This window comes from Otolemur garnettii, unplaced genomic scaffold (genome assembly GCF_000181295.1).
Source record: "Otolemur garnettii isolate 467f Iridium unplaced genomic scaffold, OtoGar3 scaffold00119, whole genome shotgun sequence".
Classification (NCBI taxonomy): domain Eukaryota; kingdom Metazoa; phylum Chordata; class Mammalia; order Primates; family Galagidae; genus Otolemur; species Otolemur garnettii.
The window spans coordinates 640,269-661,208 of NW_003852514.1; the positions used below are offsets into that span (position 1 = coordinate 640,269).

At 41.3% G+C, this 20,940-nt stretch overlaps 1 protein-coding gene across 1 annotated transcript in view; it reads left to right on the forward strand.

The window, feature by feature from the left end:
* POU6F2 (POU class 6 homeobox 2) overlaps window positions 1-20,940 on the forward strand; it is a 478,769-nt gene that overhangs the window by 81,205 nt on the left and 376,624 nt on the right. The window contains 1 exon segment of the mRNA XM_023517730.1: window positions 17,154-17,325. Within this exon segment, the coding sequence (XP_023373498.1) occupies window positions 17,154-17,325 (172 nt within the window).

Here is a 20,940-nt window from a genome sequence, read left to right on the forward strand (position 1 = left end):
AAAAAAAAAAAAAACTTTTTTATTTTTTGAGACAGTCTCATTCTGTTGCCCCAGGTGAGAGTGCCATGGTGTCAGCCTAGCTTAGAGGAACCTCAAACTCCTGGGCTCAAGTGATCCTCCTGCCTCAGCTTCCCAAGTTGCAGGGACTACGGGTACCTGCCACAATGCTCAGCTAATTTTTCTTTCTTTCTTCTTTTTCCTTTTTTTTTTTTTTTTTTTGAGACAGTGTCTCAAGCCGTCACCCTGGGTAGAGTGCTGTGGCGTCCAGCTCACAGAAACCTCCAACTGTGGTTCAAGCAATCCTCTTGCCTTAGTTTTACTATTTTTAGTAGAGACAGGGTCTTGCTTTTGCTCAGGCTGGTTTCTAACTCATGAGCTCAAGCAATCCACCTGTCTTGGCCTCCCAGATTGCTAGGATTACAAGCATGAGCCACTGGCCTAATTTTTCTATTTTTAGTAGGGACAGGGTCATGCTCTTGCTCAGACTGGTCTCAAACTCTTGAGCTCAAGGAATCCTCTGGCTTCCACTGGGAATCCTCCAGAACCCACTTGACTTCCCAGAGTGTTAAGATTACAGGTGTGAGCCATCATGCTGGCTCACCTCTCCTGAAACTTAACTACTAATAGTTTATGTTGACCAGAAGCCTTGCTGATAACATAAACAGTCAATTAACACATATATTGTATGTTTTATCTGTTGCATGCTGTATTCTTACAGTAGAGAGAACTAGAGAAAAAAATTTAGTAAGAAAATCACCATTGACAAAAATTGATTCTTGCAGGATAAAAGATTTAAATTTAAGACATGAAACAATAAAAATTCTAGAAGAATGTGTAGGGAAAATTCTTAACAAAATTGGCCAGGGAAAAGATTTTATGACGAACACCCCTTTGGCAATTGCAGCAACATCAAAAATAAGTAACTAGGATTTGATCAAGCTAAAAGGCTTTTGCACAGCTAAGGGCAACACAAACAAAACAGCCTTTGGAATGGGAGAAGATTTATGTATGTTATGAATCTGACAAAGGTCTGATAACTAGAATCTACAGTTGACTCAATTTAAACCATAAGAAAAGAGCAAACAACCCCCTCTATAAGTGAGCAAGAGACTTCAACAGAAAATTCTCCAAAGATGACAGACAAAAAGACTTCTTCTCCAAAGAATGGCCAACAAACACATGAAAAAACGCTTATCATCTTCAATCATCAGAGAAATGCAGATCAAAACCACTCTGTGGTATTATCTAATGCCAGTAAGATTAGCCCACATCACAAAGTCCCAAAACTGCAGATGCTGGTGTGGATGTGGAGAAAAGGGAATACTTCTACATTGCTGGTGGAATTGCAAAGTAATACAAATTCTATGGAAAGCAGTATGGAGAATCCTCAAAGAACTAAAAGTTGACCTTCCATTTTGATCCTACAATCCCATTAGTAGGTATCTACCCAGAAGAACAAAAATCCTTTTACCACGAAGACATCTGTGCCAGAATGTTAATTGCAGCTCAATTCATAATCTCCAGTCATGGAAGCAACCCAAATGTCCATCAACCCATGAATGGGTCAACAAATCGTGGTATATGTATACCATAGAATACTATTCAACCCTAAGAAATGATGGCGATTTTACATCTTTCATGTTTACCTGGATGGAGTTGAAACACATTCTTCTTAGTAAAGTATCTCAAGAATGGAAAATTAAATATCCAATGTACTCAATACTAATATGAAACCAATATATAAATAATTACATATTTACATGAACAATAAAACACAAATACAGTCTACTATGGGGGCAGGGGAAGGAGGAAGAGGGGTGGAGGGGGAGGATGATTGACAGAAGGAGGTAGGGCATTTGGCGGGATCCCAGCTATTGGGTATGTACAATGCCAGGGGGTTCAGCACGCCTCCTGGGTGAGGAGTTCTTTTACAACTGAAACTTTACCTTAGAAGTGAGAACAATGTAATCTAAAAATTTGTACCCTCATATTAGTTTGAAATTTAAAAAAGAGAAAGCAAAAAGCAATCATAAGGAGGAGAAAATATATTTACGATTCATTAAGTGGAAGTGGATCATCACACAGGTCTTCACCCTTGCAGTCTTCACACTGAGAAGGCTGAGGAGGAGGAAGAGGAAGATGTTAGTCATCCTGTTGTCTTAGGGATGGCAGAAGTGGGAGGAAATCTAGGTGTAAATGGAACTACACAGTTGCAACCTGTTTTGCTCAAGAGTCAACTATATTCAAACAAGTTAAAGTGTGCTTGGCTCCTGTAGTTCAAGCAGCGAGGGTGCCAGCCACATACACCAGAGCTGGTGGGTTCAAATCCAGCCTGGGCCTGCCAAACAACAATGACAACTACAACCAAAAAATAGCCATGTGGCAGGCAACTGTAGTCCCAGCTACTTGGGAGGCTGAGGCAAGAGAATCGCTTAAGCCCAAGAGTTAGAAGTTAAAGTGACTTTTGCATGACTGCAAAGGGAGTTAGTCAAGTGTCAGGGATGGACTTCAGGGATGTTAGGGACTCACTCCCTTCCTTACATCCATAGGAACCTCTGGGAACTTTGGTAATAAACCACTTAAGCCAAACAGGTCAGAAGGAAGCAGCCAGTAGGTACAGCTGAGAGATGATTCCTTTGATTCCCAAATGGAATTTGAGCGCCACTACAGTGGTGCACCTGTAGTCCCAGACGCAGGGCTGTAGTCCCAGCCCGGAGGCTGAGGCAGGAGGAGGACCAATCTCTTTAGCCCAGGAGTCTGAGACAAGCCTGAGCAACATAGAGAGACCCCATCTCAAAACAAAATGATGACCACAAAGAAAGAATGAAAAGGAAATTTAGTTAAAAGAGAGGCTGTTGGGGTAAGAAAGTAAGGACAAAAGAAGACTTAAATTTGAAAAAGTGTATCTAGTGCTCCAACTACCAGGCATTTTGCTCCATGATTTCACTCTGACCTCCTACGAAGCAGCCTTTTGAAAGCAAGTCAGATCCCGTCAGGCCTTGCTTAGAGCTCTCAAGTGATTTCCTCTCACATTCACACTTGGAATTAAATTTCAAGTCCTCACAATGCCCCAGAAACCCCCACTTGATCTCGCCACTAGCCACTTCTCTAGCACCCATGGCCCCATCAGCTTCCTGCCCGCCAGAGAGCAGCAGCCAGGCCCCCAGCGAGGGGCCTTTTCCTCCCCCTTCCCCGGTCACGCTCTCTGATCACCCTGTGTAAGTCACACTCCCACGCCTCTCCGCATCACCCTATACCCTGCTTTGTTTTTGTTCCTAGTCCTCATGACCACTCCACATCATACTTACTTAATTGTTCATTTAGCTTTTCTCTATTTTCCTCACTGTAATTTTAGCTGCAGGAGGGCCCTGGCCATGATCTGTCTTGTTCAATGATGTGTTCCCATCACTTAGACGCGTGGGTGGCACGCAGTGCTCACTCACAACTCTGTTGGATAAATAAATAAACATCAAAAATGCTACCGATATTCAGTCAGAGAAAATATTTCCAATAATCCTTGTGTAGCAAGCAGCAAATCAAAGTATTTTCCACTGGATTAAAAAACAAATATTCCATGTTTAAAAATCCATTGTGATTGGCTATGTCTACAGTCAAATCAAAACTGGGACATTTGTTTCCCGGTTTATCTCAATGCTAATTTATTTTCTCTTTAAGGCAAAAGATGGTTTTTAAAAAGCTAAGTATTCTGCACGTTTGATTAGAGTTTTTCTTGACATATTAAGGAAATGAGTTCCCCCGGGTGAGCTCCCCACAATCTGAAAGCCAAGGGTGAGCTGTGCACATCCCACCCGGCACCCGGCAGGAGCCATCTGCTCACAGGCCTGGAGGAAGAGGGGCACAGCCTTGTAAGGGGAGTGTGGGAGGGAGTAACAGAACTCAACAATATTTCATTCTCATTTGTTTTGTGCAAGAAAGAGAAAACTTTTAAGGCAAAATCTACACACACGTGGAGATAAATGGTGTAGTGTTGGGGGTGGTTAGGTAATGAGGCTGGATCCCAGCCCTGGGTGACTGAGACTTCTGGAACGTTTTTCCATCAGTGTCAATGGGACAGACCCCACCTACATATTCAGATTTAGGATAATTCAGCCCTCACTGAAGTTCAATTAATCTAAGAACCATTCATCTAAGCAAATTAATGGTATCTGAGTGGGAATGGGACAGGTGGAGCCTTCCAAACTCACTTAACAGAGCCAATTGTATAGGAAGACTTTGGCTCATCTGTTTTTACATAATTTTATGAGTGTGCCTTACTGATTTGTTCAAATAGGCCTGTCTTCCTCTTGACAACATCAGCCCTTCTAGTTATAGCAGGTGTTTGAGGATAGTAAGCAGAGGATCTTTGCAAATGCTCAGGGGCAGACAGCAGTCACTCCCAGGCTTCACCTGCTCCTAGCAGCACAGCTCTTGCCTTCCACAAACCTACAGATGGACCTGCGGGTACCTTGTTTCAGTGTGTGAGTTTCAGAAGGGACACAGCAGTCACCAGTTGCCGATTACCTTCCTAAAATGAGAAATGAAGCCTAGAGAACCCCTGCTTTAAACTCCCTGGAAGGAGCAGCGTGTTTATCACTAGCAACCATAAGGAGGTAAAAGAAAAATACTTCAAAGAGAGAAAGTGCTGTGTGTGTGTGTGTGTGTGTGTGGTGCCCAATGCACATGCTTAGAACACCTTTTACAGAAACAGATCAGAATGACAAGGAAATGTTGTGAACCATGAAAGAAAGTAGACTTGGGCGCGTAGATGATGCTGAACACTAAGGTGAATTTTCAACGGTAGCAAATGTTTCCTAATCTGTACATTCTCTATGGTCCTTGGCCCAACATCTTGTACATGATGAACGTTCTGTGAATATTTGTGGAATTGCATCAGTTTTGTCTTCAGTAGACTTGATGCAGAGCCCCCCAATCCACGCAAAACAAAGAGTATGCAAGCAAATATTAATAAAGGCTGGCCTGGGTTTGGAACTGCCCTCAATTTCAAAGGCTCGAGATTTAAAGAAATATTTACCTAAGCCTCTGTTTATGGTTTGTGTTGGAAACAAATCTGCAAAACATTTTTAATAGGGGTTGATAAAGACAGTTGGTAGAATGGAGAGAACCCATTAAAAAAAAAAAACCACTCAGGTCATGTTTTTGTGAGTGGCCAAATCCCCAGGAATGAGAAGATTTAGCTAATCTTTCCAATCACATTCTCTCTCCCTCCCCACCCCCATTTCCTTGGAATTATGTTATCTCTGCTCATCTTAAAAGCTCAGAAGCCTTTTGAATTGGAGCAGCTTTCAAAGGACAGTCAAGGGTCACCTTTGGAATATTAAAGGAGAGTGGATTACAGGAGTAGGAGGGAGGAGAGCGGGTGGTGCTGGACGCAGCCATGTGCAGACCCAGGGCAGAGAATGAGAGGGGAACTCCACTGAAGACGGCGTGGGCCAAGGGAAAGCCTTCAGATTAATAGCAAAGAGAGAAGCAGCACTGGAGCGGCCCACACTTACCAGGGGTCCGGGGCATGATATTGCAAATTGGGACTGGAGGGAAAGGGAATGCCTGTAGTGAATCACTTAGGCAATGATGCCCTTTTGGACAGAGATGGACTGGCTCCGTTAGCAGTGGAGACATGAACCTCGTCAAATTAGAAGTCAGGTACTGTTTTATTTTATTTATTTATCTATATATTTATTTATTGCTTATTTTTGAGACAGAGTGTCACTCCATCACCCCGGGTAGTGTACCGTGGCATCATCACAGCTCATAGCAACCTCAAACTCTTGGGCTCCAGCAATCCTCTTGCCTCAGCCTCCAGAGTAGCTGAAACTACAGGCGCCCACCACAAGGGCTGGCTGGTGGTTCTATTTTTAGTAGACACAGGGTCTCACTCTTGCTCAAGCTGGTCTTGACCTCCTGAGCTTGAGCAATCAACCAGCTTTGGCATCCCAGAGTGAGTCGCCACATGCAGCCAAGTACTGTTTTAACTGAGAGATAAAATTCTATGGAATTTACAACCTTCCTGACAGTTACTTATGTCTTAAAATCTTAAGGCTTTAGGATATATAGAGCAAATTCCTTCTCAAAAGACTTCTGGGTAACTTAGTTTTTAAAAAATCTAACAGTTTTCTGACTATCCATCTTTTATTGATACTATTCTTATTTTCATTTTTCAAATAAAGTCAGTGGATATTTAATAAGGCCTGGGCATATTTAATAATGAGCTGGGCATTGTCCTGACACTTGGAGCAGGAGAAACAAGGCTAGGCTCGGCTCCTTCGCAGGAGTTAGTTAGTGACTTACTTTTTGCAGGGGTATGGCAGGGAGCAGAGAGGGAAGGGGATCATGACTCCCTTTAAAATCTGAGAAAGCTTAAGGAGCTTCTCTGCAAACGTTCTCACACCTGTGCGAAGAGTCAGGCACATGGAGCATGGAGCAAGGCTATAGAAACTTCTTATTGTTGCTGTGTAGTCCAGCTGTTCTAAGCACTGTTTCTGAATTCTTTATTTAATTTGCAAACCTCAAGCCTCTCCCTTGAGACACATGCTGTTATGACCCCCATTATCCTTTCAGGGTCATAGAGGCTCAGAGAGATGTGCCCCTCAGCAAGTGGAAAGTGACAGCAGGCCTGAGAACAGGCTCTCGGGCTCCACTGCCCACGTGCTCCCCCTGGCACAGTGGGCCTGGGGTGTGGGGATGGCCAGGGCCTGGAAGGGATGGCCACAGTCAGCCCATGGTGGGCCAAAGGGTGTTTGTGGGAAGTAAGAGCAGGCAACCCCCAGATACTTTATTGCCACATACCAGAAGATTGTCTGAGCCATTTTACAATCATTGCCCTGTGAGCGGCAGGCTCTGTGGTTGTGCAGTGCCCAGCTGTAGGGGCAGCTTGAGGAGAGCTGGCCCTAGGTCTGAATGAGGAAGGCCTGGTGTGTTTTGCGGGAGTTTGGGGCCCAATTCAGGTGGCCATGTGGACACAGTCAAGTTTTGAACTGGATTTTTAGGAATATTAGTCTGTCAGCAGGGGGCAGGATGGATTTTTCTATTTATTTATGGAAATCTGAATTATAAGGAACGGATGTTTTTTGAAGAAAAATTTTTCTGCTCAGCTATGTCACCAAACGGAAGGCCAGAGTTAGATGTGTATGTATGTTTAATGGGATATTCACTTCAATAAACATTTTCTAAAAATTATATAATGAGGACACCTGTGGTAAAAGCGCAGTTCTAACATGTTGTGTATTGTTTGGTAACCCTGCCCCTGAAGGAGGGCTATGGCAGGCGGGGCTGGCCATCATGCAGGGGCAGTGTCAGGCTGTGGAGGGCGAGTCTTCTGGGCTGAACAAAGGCCTGGATGGAGCCCCGAGACTGGGCCTGTGGGAGGCGGGCGCTGCTCAGACCTGGGCCACTCAGAGCTCTGCTGTCTTCACTTTGTTGAGCTCGTCCCCTCAACTCGTTTGGTAACAGCTCTCTTCTTGTCAACTTGAGTCCTAGGGGAAAGTACGACTGTCCTTCCCAGTGTTGAAACCCTTTCTTCCATTTATCCCACAGTAGAGGAAAGCAACGCAGTCACACAAACTGAACTCGCTTCCATTTCTGGAAGGAGAATATAGGTGGCTGTGTTTGTGTCACTGAACCAGCGAAGGAAAGTAGCCAGGGTTAGTCACACTACAGGATTTCAGGAAAAAAAAAAAAATCTAGACACAGTTAAATATGTTAATTACATTGAAAATAGCAACCAGAGGCCGTCCTTGCCCTTAACTTTCCTCCCTCCCTCCCTCCTTCCTTCCTCCCTATCAGGTAGGCAATGAAAGCATACTTACCGAGAGTCTAATTTGTATCTGACATAGTGTCAGTACTGGGAATTCTGAGACATGTCTGCCTGCTAAGGGCTCAGCAGTAGGGGCTAACACCTGAGTGTTTCGAATAAGCTAGCCATTAACCCACAGAAAGACTGTCATTTTGGTGCCTCTATGATGCATTGCAGATATGCAGTGTGGGCACACCTGTGAGTCCCTTTCTTCAAGTAACCTGCAGACGCCATGCCAAATAAATGAGAGGGGCCACGAAGGCTTTAAAAACTTACCTTAGTCTTCCCCACCCTCCCTTTGAGGCCCTACAAGCACCACTCTAAAAACCTTAAGCCTTCTTAGAGCTCAGCTTAAACACCCTGGGACTAGGACCAGGTCTTTCCCATTCTGGGAACTGAATGCGTATCTCACTTTTGTAAAAAGTTACACACGTTGAGGTCTGCACACAGTATACATAGCGTGTGTGTGTGTCATACTTTTAGGAGATCAGATGTTCTCTCTTTGTGACTCCTAAGCAGTTGTACATTCAAATCACTATGTATACATTGACTTTAATTTGACTTGTATTCTGGTTAAATCCTCATACCTGTTTGAAGGCATCAGATTGTGAAGAATGTATGAATACAGGGTATGTGTAAGCAATGTCAATACTGTTGTATAACCCCATTACCAAAGGACCAGATCTGGATGAGGCTGGATTGAACTCTTATTGATGCTTTTTCACAAAGGCAGCAGAAATTGAATTGATGGTGCTATTAGGTTGTCAATATCAGTGTCTCCCTTTCTTCCCAGATAAGTATAAATGAAGCATTGCCCATGCTGTCATTTTAACCTCCTGAGGCCAGAGGAGCTGTAGAGGTTCAAGGTGATGGTCCAGATGAGAGGTGTCCTATGTCCATCTGCGTGTTAAATGCTTTGTAGAAGTCAGAACTGGCGGACTCCTGTTTCATGATTATTACGTTGTTTCAACCTACAGGTTTACATTGATGAGCTGTTTGGCTTGTTTATTTGCTTGTTTATGTTTACATACAAGTACATCTATTTTCATCCTTAATTGGACTCACTTCTAAAGTATAAGCAGTTAACAGGACATGGAGGGATAGAGACTCTAGGTGGATGCTGCTGGGGAAAAAGGAACTAGTATATTTATTTGTTCAAGGTTCAGAAAAAAGACAGGAGACTCTTAAAGTCTGCCCATATGTGTTCACTTGTTGTTGCTAAATGAAATGCCGCTCTCTGACACCAAAAGAAATCAGACATCTGCTGTTTTATTTTTTCCTTTCAAGATGATTTTGGACGTTCACCCTAGCCACATATTCCCTAGATAAAGTGTTGAGTATTGGGGTGGTGGCGGTGGTAAGAAGTGTAATTTGCCCACAGCATCAACTGTACAGAAGCTCTACACCCTATTTCATGTGTGATGATCTTTCCTGCCTCTAACACGGGATTCATCAAACTGTGAGTCATCAACTCATATAGTGGGCTGTCTTGCAGATAGCCTAAGCCAAAATTTATATGCACAACTGTTAGGTTCTCTTGGGTAGATAACAGTAGTCAGTGATGGTTAGGGATGGGTGAGGGCTTGTCTCATCATCTACAACCCTTCATTCTGGTTATAATGAAAACAAGTTCTGAGGCCAAGAGTTGCCATACACGCAGATATTTCTTAAACTTTTATTACCAACCATCTCAAAATAGTTTTTTCAATCTGTCTGTAAGCCTGATGAAGTCACAGTTCTCTGTCATTTGAAGTGAACATAGCCTATCTTGCATGAAAGATTCATTAAGGCAGATAGGGCAAGGTTCTAGAAGCAAGATCTATTTCTCGCATATTCGTCACCAGACAACTAATACTCTCAGACCCAAAGGCTGGACATGGGATGTTTAGGGGATCAAGTCTTAGGCCCCTAGCCCCAAGGGCATAGACAACAGAACTCACTAAATCCTTAAAATTCTCTGACTCCATGCAAGTGTAGGGAATGTCTCCAAAATATTTTAGTTAATACACATATTTTGAATATAATTAACTTAACCAAAGAAGAACAGACTTAAAACCTCCTTTATTGCAGATCTACAAGGCATTCATTTTATGCAAATTAATATAAATCATCCTAAACAGCAAAGTGCAGGGTGAGAGAATGGTGAATGGTGAATGGAGGTGAGGAAGCTATGGTTTGTGGGGGTGGCCAAGCCTGGAATATGGCCTTTCCAATTAAATGCTAGTCCTGGAACATGGACCCAGGATGGACCTCAGGGGTTGGCAAACTTTTTCTGTGAAAAGATCAGACAGTAAGTGTTTTAGGTTTTGTGGTTGACTCTGCTGCTGGGAGCCATTACAGGCCCCTCATTCCTGGAAATTAGTGACTTGGCACCATAGGAAGGGTTTGGACAGCACGCAACAGTGTCCTCTACAGTATATACAGTAGAACCTCCTAGGTGACCCTCCCTACATTGACCCCTCTTTAAGTTGAGCTGATCTTCACAGACCAGAATGCTCCACATCAGTACGTATCAGTACAATAGGCCTCGTTCCTTCCGTTGACCTCCTCTGTATGTTAACCAGTCTGTTACAGTCCCTCAGGTGGTCAACTTACAGAGTTTCTACTGTACTGGGTCTTCTGCAGCTTCAGGGGTTTAGTGATTCCTGCTTGGAAGGCATGGAAAGAAAAGTAATCCACAGTAAGATGCCTTAATGTGGAAAGCAGTATTACAGAAAATTGTCTATCTGCGTAATACTCTCTATCTTTCAAAACATATTCATATACATTATCTGCACATTATCTCACTCAAGTCTCACAATGTCCCCTGTGAGCTATAGAAAGCCATGTTGGTATGGAAACCAAGGTGGAAGAGACAGCAATTCACTCCTGGCCCAGTCATTAGTGCTAACTCCTGCAGCCTGTGGGGTCTGAGGATGCCCAGGAGGCTCTGTGCCCTATGGGGCTCTTTAGGACTTTGTTATCTAACCCCAGCATTCACTTGGAATTTTGAATGCCATGCTTGATTTTCACAGAATGCTCATCCTGTTTATTTTGGGATAGGATTAAATAAAATTTCAGCCACATTAACTGTAAAATGGAGAGACCCAGGGGAAAGAGAGAGCAGCTAAGCATGTTGGGTTGAGGAAGGCAGTCTAGTTGGGAGCAACATTTTGCTGTGAGAATTTACTGTGAGATAATCATGGATATGTATGTATAAGCTTTGCAATTAAATACACTGTAATGCAAATTGGCGCCTGTTGAATATTTGCTGGAAGTGTGGTATTTTATGTTTTTCTCAAAACAATTTTTGCTTACAGTCTAAAAGCTACTTTTAAAATAAAATAATCAGTTGTGAGTGAATTTATCATCCTTTTAGTGTCCTTCTTTGATCTTCGTAAGTTTTTAAAGTTTCCGACCACATATTTATATGCATATGTATGTGTGAATATATCCTTACATATATAATATACGTCCCTTCCTATATGCATGTATATATACTTTCATAAATCAAAAACACTTATAAAAGATAAAATGTCATCTTATTTAAAAATTATTGGAAAGAGGAGGAAACATTGAATGTTAAAAGTTAGAAATATTTTATAACATCTGGGAGAACTAAGCTAATGGATAAAACTGGTTATTGGTAAAAGAGAAAAATTGCTTTTCTCCAATGACCAAGGATAACAATCTTCACAATCAAAGTTTCCTTTACCCCAAACCAACCAAGCTCTAGTTTCTCCCTCTTAGTCTTTTGTAATTTTGATTTTTACCTCTTTTCAGTGGGAGAAATTAAACACAGAATATGATGTGTTTGCATCTTAAATTAGCTGTAGGGAACTTGTTGTTGCCTTTTTGTCTTAAGTTGAAATGGAGCATTTTGGGAGAGAAGGAGGATCCAATACATTTTTTCTGTACAGCAAATATAATTTTTCTATTGAATTCTAGAAATAGACCTTTTGTATATAACTTTACCATTTGGTACTTCACAACCAAATGCATGTTTCCTTGGCTTTTTGAAGCCTGCCTATCTTATTTACATTTCTCTCAAAGCTGCTCTGATTGCCTGTTTTATAGTTGGTTTGTATGTACATAAAAATGTGCTGGACCAAATTCAAGCTCGGTTTGGAGAGGTGTGGCTATTTCCATCGCGTGGCTGCCCCTGGACACGGCTGCTTTGCTGAGTTAATGATCTCACTATCTTTAGTTTCTCTGACTATAAAATGAGAATGACTATGCTTACAAAAACTCTGTCACTTAAATTATTGAAACTCTTTAGCTGAATTATACCTTTGTTTATATGGTATTATTTTTAGCAGCCTGGTTAAAGAAAAGCCCAGTTAAATTCTCCTCCTTAGTGCAGAGTCCTGCATCTGCTGTTAAAGATTTTACAACAGGAATACACTGGGATATCTCTCTTTAAAATGTGAAAGGATACCAGAAATTAGCATATGATGAGGGTATATTCAGTTATTATATAACAAACCATCTATTACTGTATAGTAACTGCACATAAATTAACTCGAATATCAGTTAGACAAAATTGTTAGACTGTGAGAGGCATTGGGCAAACAGGTTTTTGTAGAAATCATCTAGCCTGTGATTATAGAGTTATTGGAAATTTGTGTTGTAATTTACAGATAATCCAAGCTGGCATATTCAAGATATATGAGACAATATAAGGAAATAACTACAAGGAAAAGATCTCCCATGGTCAGATAATTTGGGGATGTACAAGGATAAGCAGAACTAGATGGGTTACTTTCCTGGTAGACTTCCCTGCTGTGTTTTCCAAGTGGGTACAACTGGAGAACTCTTTCATTATAGAATAGCTTTTGGGACAGGAGTTTGTAGAACGCTTTTAAGGAAATAGTGTTTTATTACAGCCTTTTCATTTTCCAGATGAGGCCAACAACAGTTATGTGGCTTTCTATGATTGTCTAGAGGTGAAGCTAAATGCAAGCCTGGGTATTGAACACTATCCGATGTCTGGTCTGCTACACCACATATTGCCCCACAGATTTCCCCCAGGCAGTGTCAGCCAGGGAGGTGTTCAGTTCCTACGTTCTGTAGGGAAGAAGATACTGCATAGGATGCTCTGGCCATCGGTTACCCAGGCTTTCGCACCCTTCATGGCTTCACTGGCTCTGTAGTTCATAATTAAAACTCTTGGATACCCCTTGAATTACCACGCCCATGAACCTTGATTTTTTTTTTCACTTAGTGCCTACTGTACAGTATAGAAGGTTGAAGATTTTTGTTGGTTTTTTAAAATTTTTTTTTAAACATTCCTTTAAAATTTTTTTTTGTTGTTAAGCAAGCCAAGGCAAAGTTTGAACTCACTGCCCCTCATGTGCAGGGTGGGCACACTAACCACTTAGCTACAGTGCCCAGCTTGGGAAACTACCTTACTGGGGTTCAAAATTGAGCTTTATACTCAGCTGTGCGCCTTTGGCACAAATCGCTCAACCTCTCTGAGCCTCAGTCTCTTCCCCATAAAAAGAGGCTAATACCACACTAAGTTTGGGTAACATTCCATGTATCTGAAGAGCCTATCTGGTACAGTAGTCAATGAGTGGGACTTATTTTTATTCTTTAACAATACTTAACAGAGACAAATGATCATGGTGTAGTTTTGATGTCGATTGCAGTTGTAGGACATGGTGAAAAATTTTGTTGCAATTTTTCTGATAGATTCTTCCCTTTGCGCTATCTGTCCTTGGGTCTCTGATGACCCTCATGGCTGTCCTGTATTGGCACACCCTATATTCCATTCTCGCACACACTCAACACTGTTCTATACTGGACCAGTTACTTTCTTCCTTTGGTGTTGATACATGAATTGCAGAGAAGTCCCAACTTCTTCTACAATAGTAGTAACAATTTCAGACTTTCAAGTAAGAAATCTCCATCAATTCTATTTTATTTCTCACCTGTACTGGCTATTTTTGTTCCTGTTTGTTGCTGCAGAGATCTTGGTACAGGTTGAAATTGCAGCTCTCTTACATGTCTACAAGCACCTACGTAGGTGTGTGTCAGAAAATCCTTTCTTCACTCCAGCAGAAAGGATTTCAGAGTGCCATGGCTCCTGGCAGGGAAAGAATGACTTCCAAGCCAAGTGCTACTTGAAAGAGGCACTCCCCCTTCACTTATAAGACTGTACTCAGTGGTTACTGCTTGTGACACATTTTCAAATGGACCCCCCAGTGGCTGCAGCTGTGATTAAAAGCTGTCTGCTCACTTCCTCACTGGGAGTTTGCTGTTTAACCATGTTGTGTGTGTGTGTGTGTGTGTGTGTGTGTACATACACATCCATATATGTATGCACCCACACATACACATGGGCTACAGCTGCATCATGGAAAACACAAAGTGTTTTGTAAGAGGCAAAAAATCAAATGAGTACTTGAATGATAAACTCTTGAATTTTCTAAGCTTAAGCCCGAGAGAGGCAGTAGTTGGGAACCCAGCCATGTATGAGGTACATAAACGTAATTTAAAGAAGAGCTAATGGTCAGTGAATACATACCATCTGCCAGTACATGCTCTGCACACATCAGCCAGACAGAACATCTTAAAGATTTAAGTGCACTTGAACTCAGCAGCTGCATTTCAGCTCCTTTCTGCAGCTCAGAATTTAGTTTGACCCTTCATGAATACAGCACAATTAGAACATGCGTTTTTAAGTTTACCCAGATATTCTCTGGCACATTAATAATTGTGTTTGGCTTATCATAAGGGTGCTACTCTTAATGTAAATATACCATTTGCATTACCTTAAAAAATGCTCAAATGGGCAGTACAGCCACAGAGACTGGGTGTCTGGAAGCCACAACTCACCTCCCTCCCTTTAGATCAGAGAGATTATTTTAACCTATTATGAAGTAAAAAGAGTATACTAGAATTTACACCTGAGTTCCTCACATCAAGTGATGAGTATACTCATAACACCAGGAGGTAAGGCGAGTTCGGTTCCTTCTCCTACCCCACCCCGCCCACCACCTGAATCAGAAGAACACAAACAGGCATTCATTCTTAGATAGACTAGAAAGAAATCTGAGGAGATTTCGAGAATTATACCTTTTTTTCCCCTCTGCCTGCCTACCCCTCTCTCCCCCAAGGTTCAAGTACTCCAAATCCCAGCAACCAGACTCAGTAAACAAAATGTCAATCTATCACCAGCAAATTTAGGCTGACAATACTGCGAATCGACCACATTGATTACATTGATTACATTTCAGATATTTACAATACAGTGAGACAAGCCTAATTTATTTTCTAAAGAGTTCAAGGAAGGTATCACCATTTCAGACGGGGGGAAACAATGGAGAAATGTTTGTGGTTGCTATCTGCAATAATCTGACGCTGACAGAGAGTAGTATTTTATTTAGTAATTAACAGTGTAAAGGGGAGAGGAGCTGTCATGTTGGTTCTTAAGCTGGGGAATGTGATGAAAGATGATATCTGCGATCTCATCCTTTCCACTTGTTTAGGATTGTCAGGATGAGAAATGTCAGCATTATGAAAGCTCGGCTCTGCTCTTGATATGATAAAACCCTTCAAAAGCCAGTCTTTCTCTCTCCCTCGTCCCCCTCCTTTCTCTCTCTCTCTCTCTCTCTCTGCACTTGCTTTTTTATTTATCCTGTTTTGTTAGATGGCAGAAATATAATTCTTTTCTTTCTTCCTATTATAAGCCACCATTTTTGTTTTATTATATGTTTCACAACCCCTAATGCCCCACTGAAAATTACCTTGTTAAATGACAGTGTTTCAAAGCCATGAATCCTTTCCACCATTCCCTCAGAGGTTTGAAACAGTCAACAGACTGTAAAGAATAAATAATAAAAAAGTATTGATTATTTTGATGACTGTGAGATTCAATTAAGTATTAATTTTGCCCTCCAGTGGACCTATCAAGGTATTCAAAAGGGAGGCTTCGGCTCAGCTAAATGCGCGCTGAGTGCTTCAGCCTTAAATAGGGAGAAAATGTGTTTACCTACAGTATTTGAAGAAGAAGTGCATTGATGCACAGGGTCCAATATTTAAGTGCTGTGCAAATTAAGCCCTGGTGACAGTGACATTGTTTTCAGTGGTATGAGTATTGACTAAAGAAGTGCATTTGATGACAGCTTAAACTATTTGTATTGATTAACATTTTCATAGATTATCATGTGTCATATCAAATTCACTTTTCAGGCATGAATACATTAAAAAAAAAAAAAACCCCAGGCATACTGCAACCAATGTAACGATGGGACCTGGGAGCATGCCGCCCCACCTGCTCCTGTGCTGGTCACCTGTTTCCTGCTCTGGAACCATTTAGGCATGAACTTGGCAATAAATAGCTCCTAGATCACACAAAAAGGGCACTTCTTGCCTTTCCTTTCCTTCTGCTTCTGACATTTGTGCCCAAACAATATTGTACCGCTTAGTTTGCAAGTGGAATAAAAGGCTATACTTGGAGAATATTTCTGATCCTAAAATGCCCTCCAAGATGAGCTGAAGATATAGCAGATTTCAATTATTAGAGGGGAAAGTTGGCCTTTTTTGGAGGTGATTTTTGTTTTCTCTTCCTTTAATTCTCTGGGTGTATGATGCTCTAGGTATCCGAATTATTGAACACAGTTTGTAAGTATTTTTCCAATTCCTTTAAAAATTTTTAAACCAATTTTTGTTTGTTGTGTTGTGTATTACTTGCTTTAAAAAATGTTCATTTGATTCGGGGTCAGCTTTGGTCCCCAATCTGGGACCTGTGAAGTCAACTTCTGAGGGTGCTTATAGAATTTACATAAGAAATATCTTTTATTCCATTGAAAGCGGTTTGAGGTCTCTTTTCTCCCTATCTCTTTTCTCTGCTCTTGGGATAGGGTTTAATTGCTTCTCCCCTGGGGAGAAGGCTTCTTAAAATAGCCCGTGGTTCCTCCATAGGGGCGCCTTCCTTTTTAGTATGTTGGTGAAGTACAAGCCCAGCGCTTTCTCTTTTCTGAGTGCATTAAAGACAGAACAAGGTGTAAAAACATTCACACAAAAGCACATCCCACAATTAAAGCTGTGTTGGTTAGGTTGCTTTCAAAGAAGTTTTTTTTTTTTTTTTTTTCCCTCCGAAGCCTCCTGAATCTCTCACATGCTAGTTGAGCTTTAATAGGGTGGGGAGTAATGGAGAACTCATCGGATCTGTAATAGCTCTTCACTTGACTGCAGCCAGCAATAACAGCGGGAGCAGTCAGAGATAAGAGAGAGAGGAGAGAGGGAGAGTGTGTGTGTGCGGAAGGGAGAGAGAGGGAAGGAGAGGGAGAGGGAGAGGACACGCACTCTAAAGCTGCCACTTTTTTTTCCTCCCCTTCACTCTTTTCGCCCATCCTAGGATCCAATGATAGCTGGACAAGTCAGTAAGCCCTTGCTGTCAGTGCGGAGTGAAATGAATGCGGAGTTGAGAGGTGAGGACAAGGCTGCTACTTCAGACAGCGAGCTGAATGAGCCCCTGCTTGCGCCCGTGGAATCAAATGACAGCGAGGACACTCCCAGCAAGCTCTTCGGTAAGTCTGTCTAGGTATTTCATTTCAGCCCTACCATGTTGTCCGGAAGAGCAATCCACCCCCCACGCCCTACCCCCCCTTTTATTCTGTTGTTCATTCAATTTTCTTGTAAGTACTGAAAAGGAGCTTCTCATCTTGGAGGTGCTAAGCCACCGAAGCTGATTCCAGCTGGCTAGGAGAATGTCCTCCAAACTTTTACCAACAAGGAACTTACTTGCTGCCTATTTTTAACTTGTCAAATATTTGCTGGAGTCCCCAGGCTGGAGATTATTAGGAAAAAAAAAAAAAAAAGAAAGTAGTAATAATAATCAGGAAATCAGTTCCATTGTGAGAATTGGTTAACATTTACTGAATAAATATCGACTCAGTTTCGGGTTGCTTCGCAGCCTTTTGTTAAGGGGAAGGTGAGTAAAGAGTTATTATCTGTCGTCTAAAGACAGGAGAGGAGAAACTGAAAATATCAATACAAGTCGTGCTACGCCAGGTAAACAAAAGTGGCTACGGAAGGGCTCAAAGAAATAAGATTTAGTCATCACAATCAGAATGACTGTTTCTTCTTTTAAAAGGGTGATGAGGAAAGAAAACAGGTTCTTTGATTCTCTCCTCTACCCTCTCCCCTTTAACACTGTGTTTATAGCCTCGTGCTGAAAGTGGAGGCAGCCCAGGACCTTTCAGGAATCTTTGTTGCATAAACAAAACAAGAACAAGCAGAGTGCCACTCCAGCAAAGACATCTGTCATTCAAACAGATGACACTCTGTAAGCCAACTCAAGCAACTGTGATCTCTAATCAGAAAGGGGAGGGCTGCGTTGAGGCCGGTCCCTGAGTGATAGATGTTGATAGATGTCTGTACGGGAGAAGCACTTCATGGGTTGGAGTGACATTAGCTTTTCAGAACAATTGCTCCTGAAACATCTGCTTCTCATTATTTTCAAATATGTGTGAGTGCATGTGTACACACACACGCATATACATGTGTGTATACACTAACTTGATATAGACAGATATATCAGGCAGAGAACTGCTTAGTCTCAGGTAAAAAGTAGTCAAGTGCCTGAACTTCAAAGAAAAACATTATGGTATAGACAGTTAAAAAAAGCATTGATTTTGTTTAAAACTTAGGCTTTGTTTATTTAATTGTTTTAAACCTCTACAAAGAAAGCTGTTTTGCAAGTTTGGTAACTCTAGACCAGCTTCAGTGGAGGGAGCTTTCCTCTAATTATAAATGCTTACTCAAACATTAGAGTGATGTTGAACTTTGCTTTCCAAATTTTCTCTTGGCAAAATACTGTTTTGTACTTAAAGAATATAAGAGATTCCAGGTTCAAGAAATCCTTTTCTTTGAAAAGCAGCAATTTCACCTTCGTTAGAAATTTTCCATTCCTATGCATTAAGGTGTTAGCATTTTCACCCTAAAGAAATGTTTTGTTATAGTCAAAGTTTTTATTCATATAGGAAGAGTTAGGTCTTAGAACAGTCATTTCATTTTAGGAGGGTAGTAGAAGTCAGATAAAATCAGAAATTACAGGAAGGCAAAAGCTGTGCTCAAGTCCCTCTGATATTAAACTATATTAAGTAAACTCTTTGATTTTTAAGGAGAGTCAATTTCGAATTCAACAAATAATTGTTTGAGCTACAGATAATCAATTATTTGTTTCTAAAATTTGCAGACATTTATAAGAAAATAAATACATTTTGTAGACTTGGAGTCTTTTGGAGCCTGGAGTCCTAACTTGTCTTCTTTCGTGTCATCCATTAAAGGGGTGATTAATTTGGCTGCTTCCCACTTGTTCACGTTTCTCAGTGTTGCACATAGTTGGGGGTTTATTCTCCCACCTCTCCCTGATTTGCATGTGTAGAGAAATAAGCTTCAAAGAATCTAAAAGAGTCAAAGAGATTTCAATGAAAAGTTTTTTTAAAATATATTTTTGAGGAGAATCTTTGTGGGGTACCATTTGCTGAGGTATCGAATCGTAGTGGATTTTTGAAGGCACCCAGCTTCCTTTGAAATTCTCAACTTCTGACTTGGTGAGAGCTAACAGAAGAATCTGCATCCTCTATCTCCTATTCTTCTCAGACTCAATTGTCTTTGGTTTCTAGATTGCTTTTTAAACACAATGGAACTATTTTACAGTTTCCAATTAGTAAAGAAATTGATGGATTAGCAGTTTTGAAAACTTGAGGAAAAAATTAGGGGCCGTATGAGAGAGAGAAAAGAGAAAGTAGATCAAGAGGAAAGCACCCCGGTGTTCTTGCAAGGTTTCCTTAGCTTGGGGGGTGGGGGGGCATCATGCTCTTACTTTTAATAGCACTAAGGTTTAGCTTTAGGAATTCTAGTTTATGTAACTAACTAAAACTTTCCAGGATAATTCTTTCCAGAATTTCAAGCAACTCTGGCAACACAATTTAAGCACTATTTTATTGGACATGCATATGTTTAAGTCTTTGTTTTTGTTCTTAGATCTAGTTCTGATTCTTCTCTTTACTTGATGATGAAGAATTGCAGAGGATCCATGTTTTTCTCCAAGCAATCACTTTCTAATAGTATCTCTCTCTCAAACTGCCATTCTTACCATATACATGGTATTACTGAAAACTATGCCTCTTTAATGAAAGGGGCAGATTAAGACAAATCATGTGCATCTTGATAGATTTCGTTTCACGGAGAGATATTAACCGACAGCAGGGGACAAGAGGAGCTCAGTTTTTTTATTGTTCCTGAAATTTCAGTGTAAATAGATTTCTTTGAAGCCTATTCCCCTGTCTGTGTCTTGTTCAAATTAGCAGTCCAGAGGACAAGTCTGTTTCTCTCACAGTATGGTACCTTCAGCCCAAAACTGCAGGAGGAAGGCTAATACTGATGCCCTCTATGGATAAACAAAGGGAATTCCAGGAACCATTGGGCCTTTTATGCCTCTCCTTAAATTGCACCTCTGCACTTAACAGCATCCAAAGGGAAACATACTGTGCGGAATGTTTGAGTGCTCTGAGCAGCTCAGAATACCAGAAGGAGAACAGAGAAGCCATATGCCAGCCTAAGTAGAAAGTTCAGAAAAGGGCCCTTGTGTTTTATAAAGTAATTACATCAGAGGTAACATTTTGCTTAACTTGAACAGCCATGGAAACTAAAGTACACTTAGGAGAGATAGATCCACATTTCCTGGAGAAACATGTGGTTAGGTGGTTCTCTGCGAGATCATTAGGTGGTGCATTATTTATTCTGGTCAAGTCTGTAGAATAACTTATCTCTTTTTTCAGCTCATGACTGTACTATGTTAAGCTCTGAGCCATGAGAAACAGTAGGGAGGAGAACAGCTTGTGTGGTGGGGGCGCTTGAAGGGGACCTGGTGCCGCGTCTTACAGTGTGGTAGATCTGTGATCCGATGAGTTACGCCACACAGGGCCAGTGATTTAATAGGTGACTGGTGATGTACATATTGGAAACCATTCTCAAAACTGGCCTTTGGCAAATGGTCTCAAAAGGAAGAGGTTGTTGTGTTTCTCTGGTGACATTTATAGTGCTCGTGTCAATGTGGGTGCTTCACTTTTAGTTGTGCCCATCAAGAATTCAGTGTTCCACATTCTTTCCAGTTGGATGCTAAAATTCAAATGGTA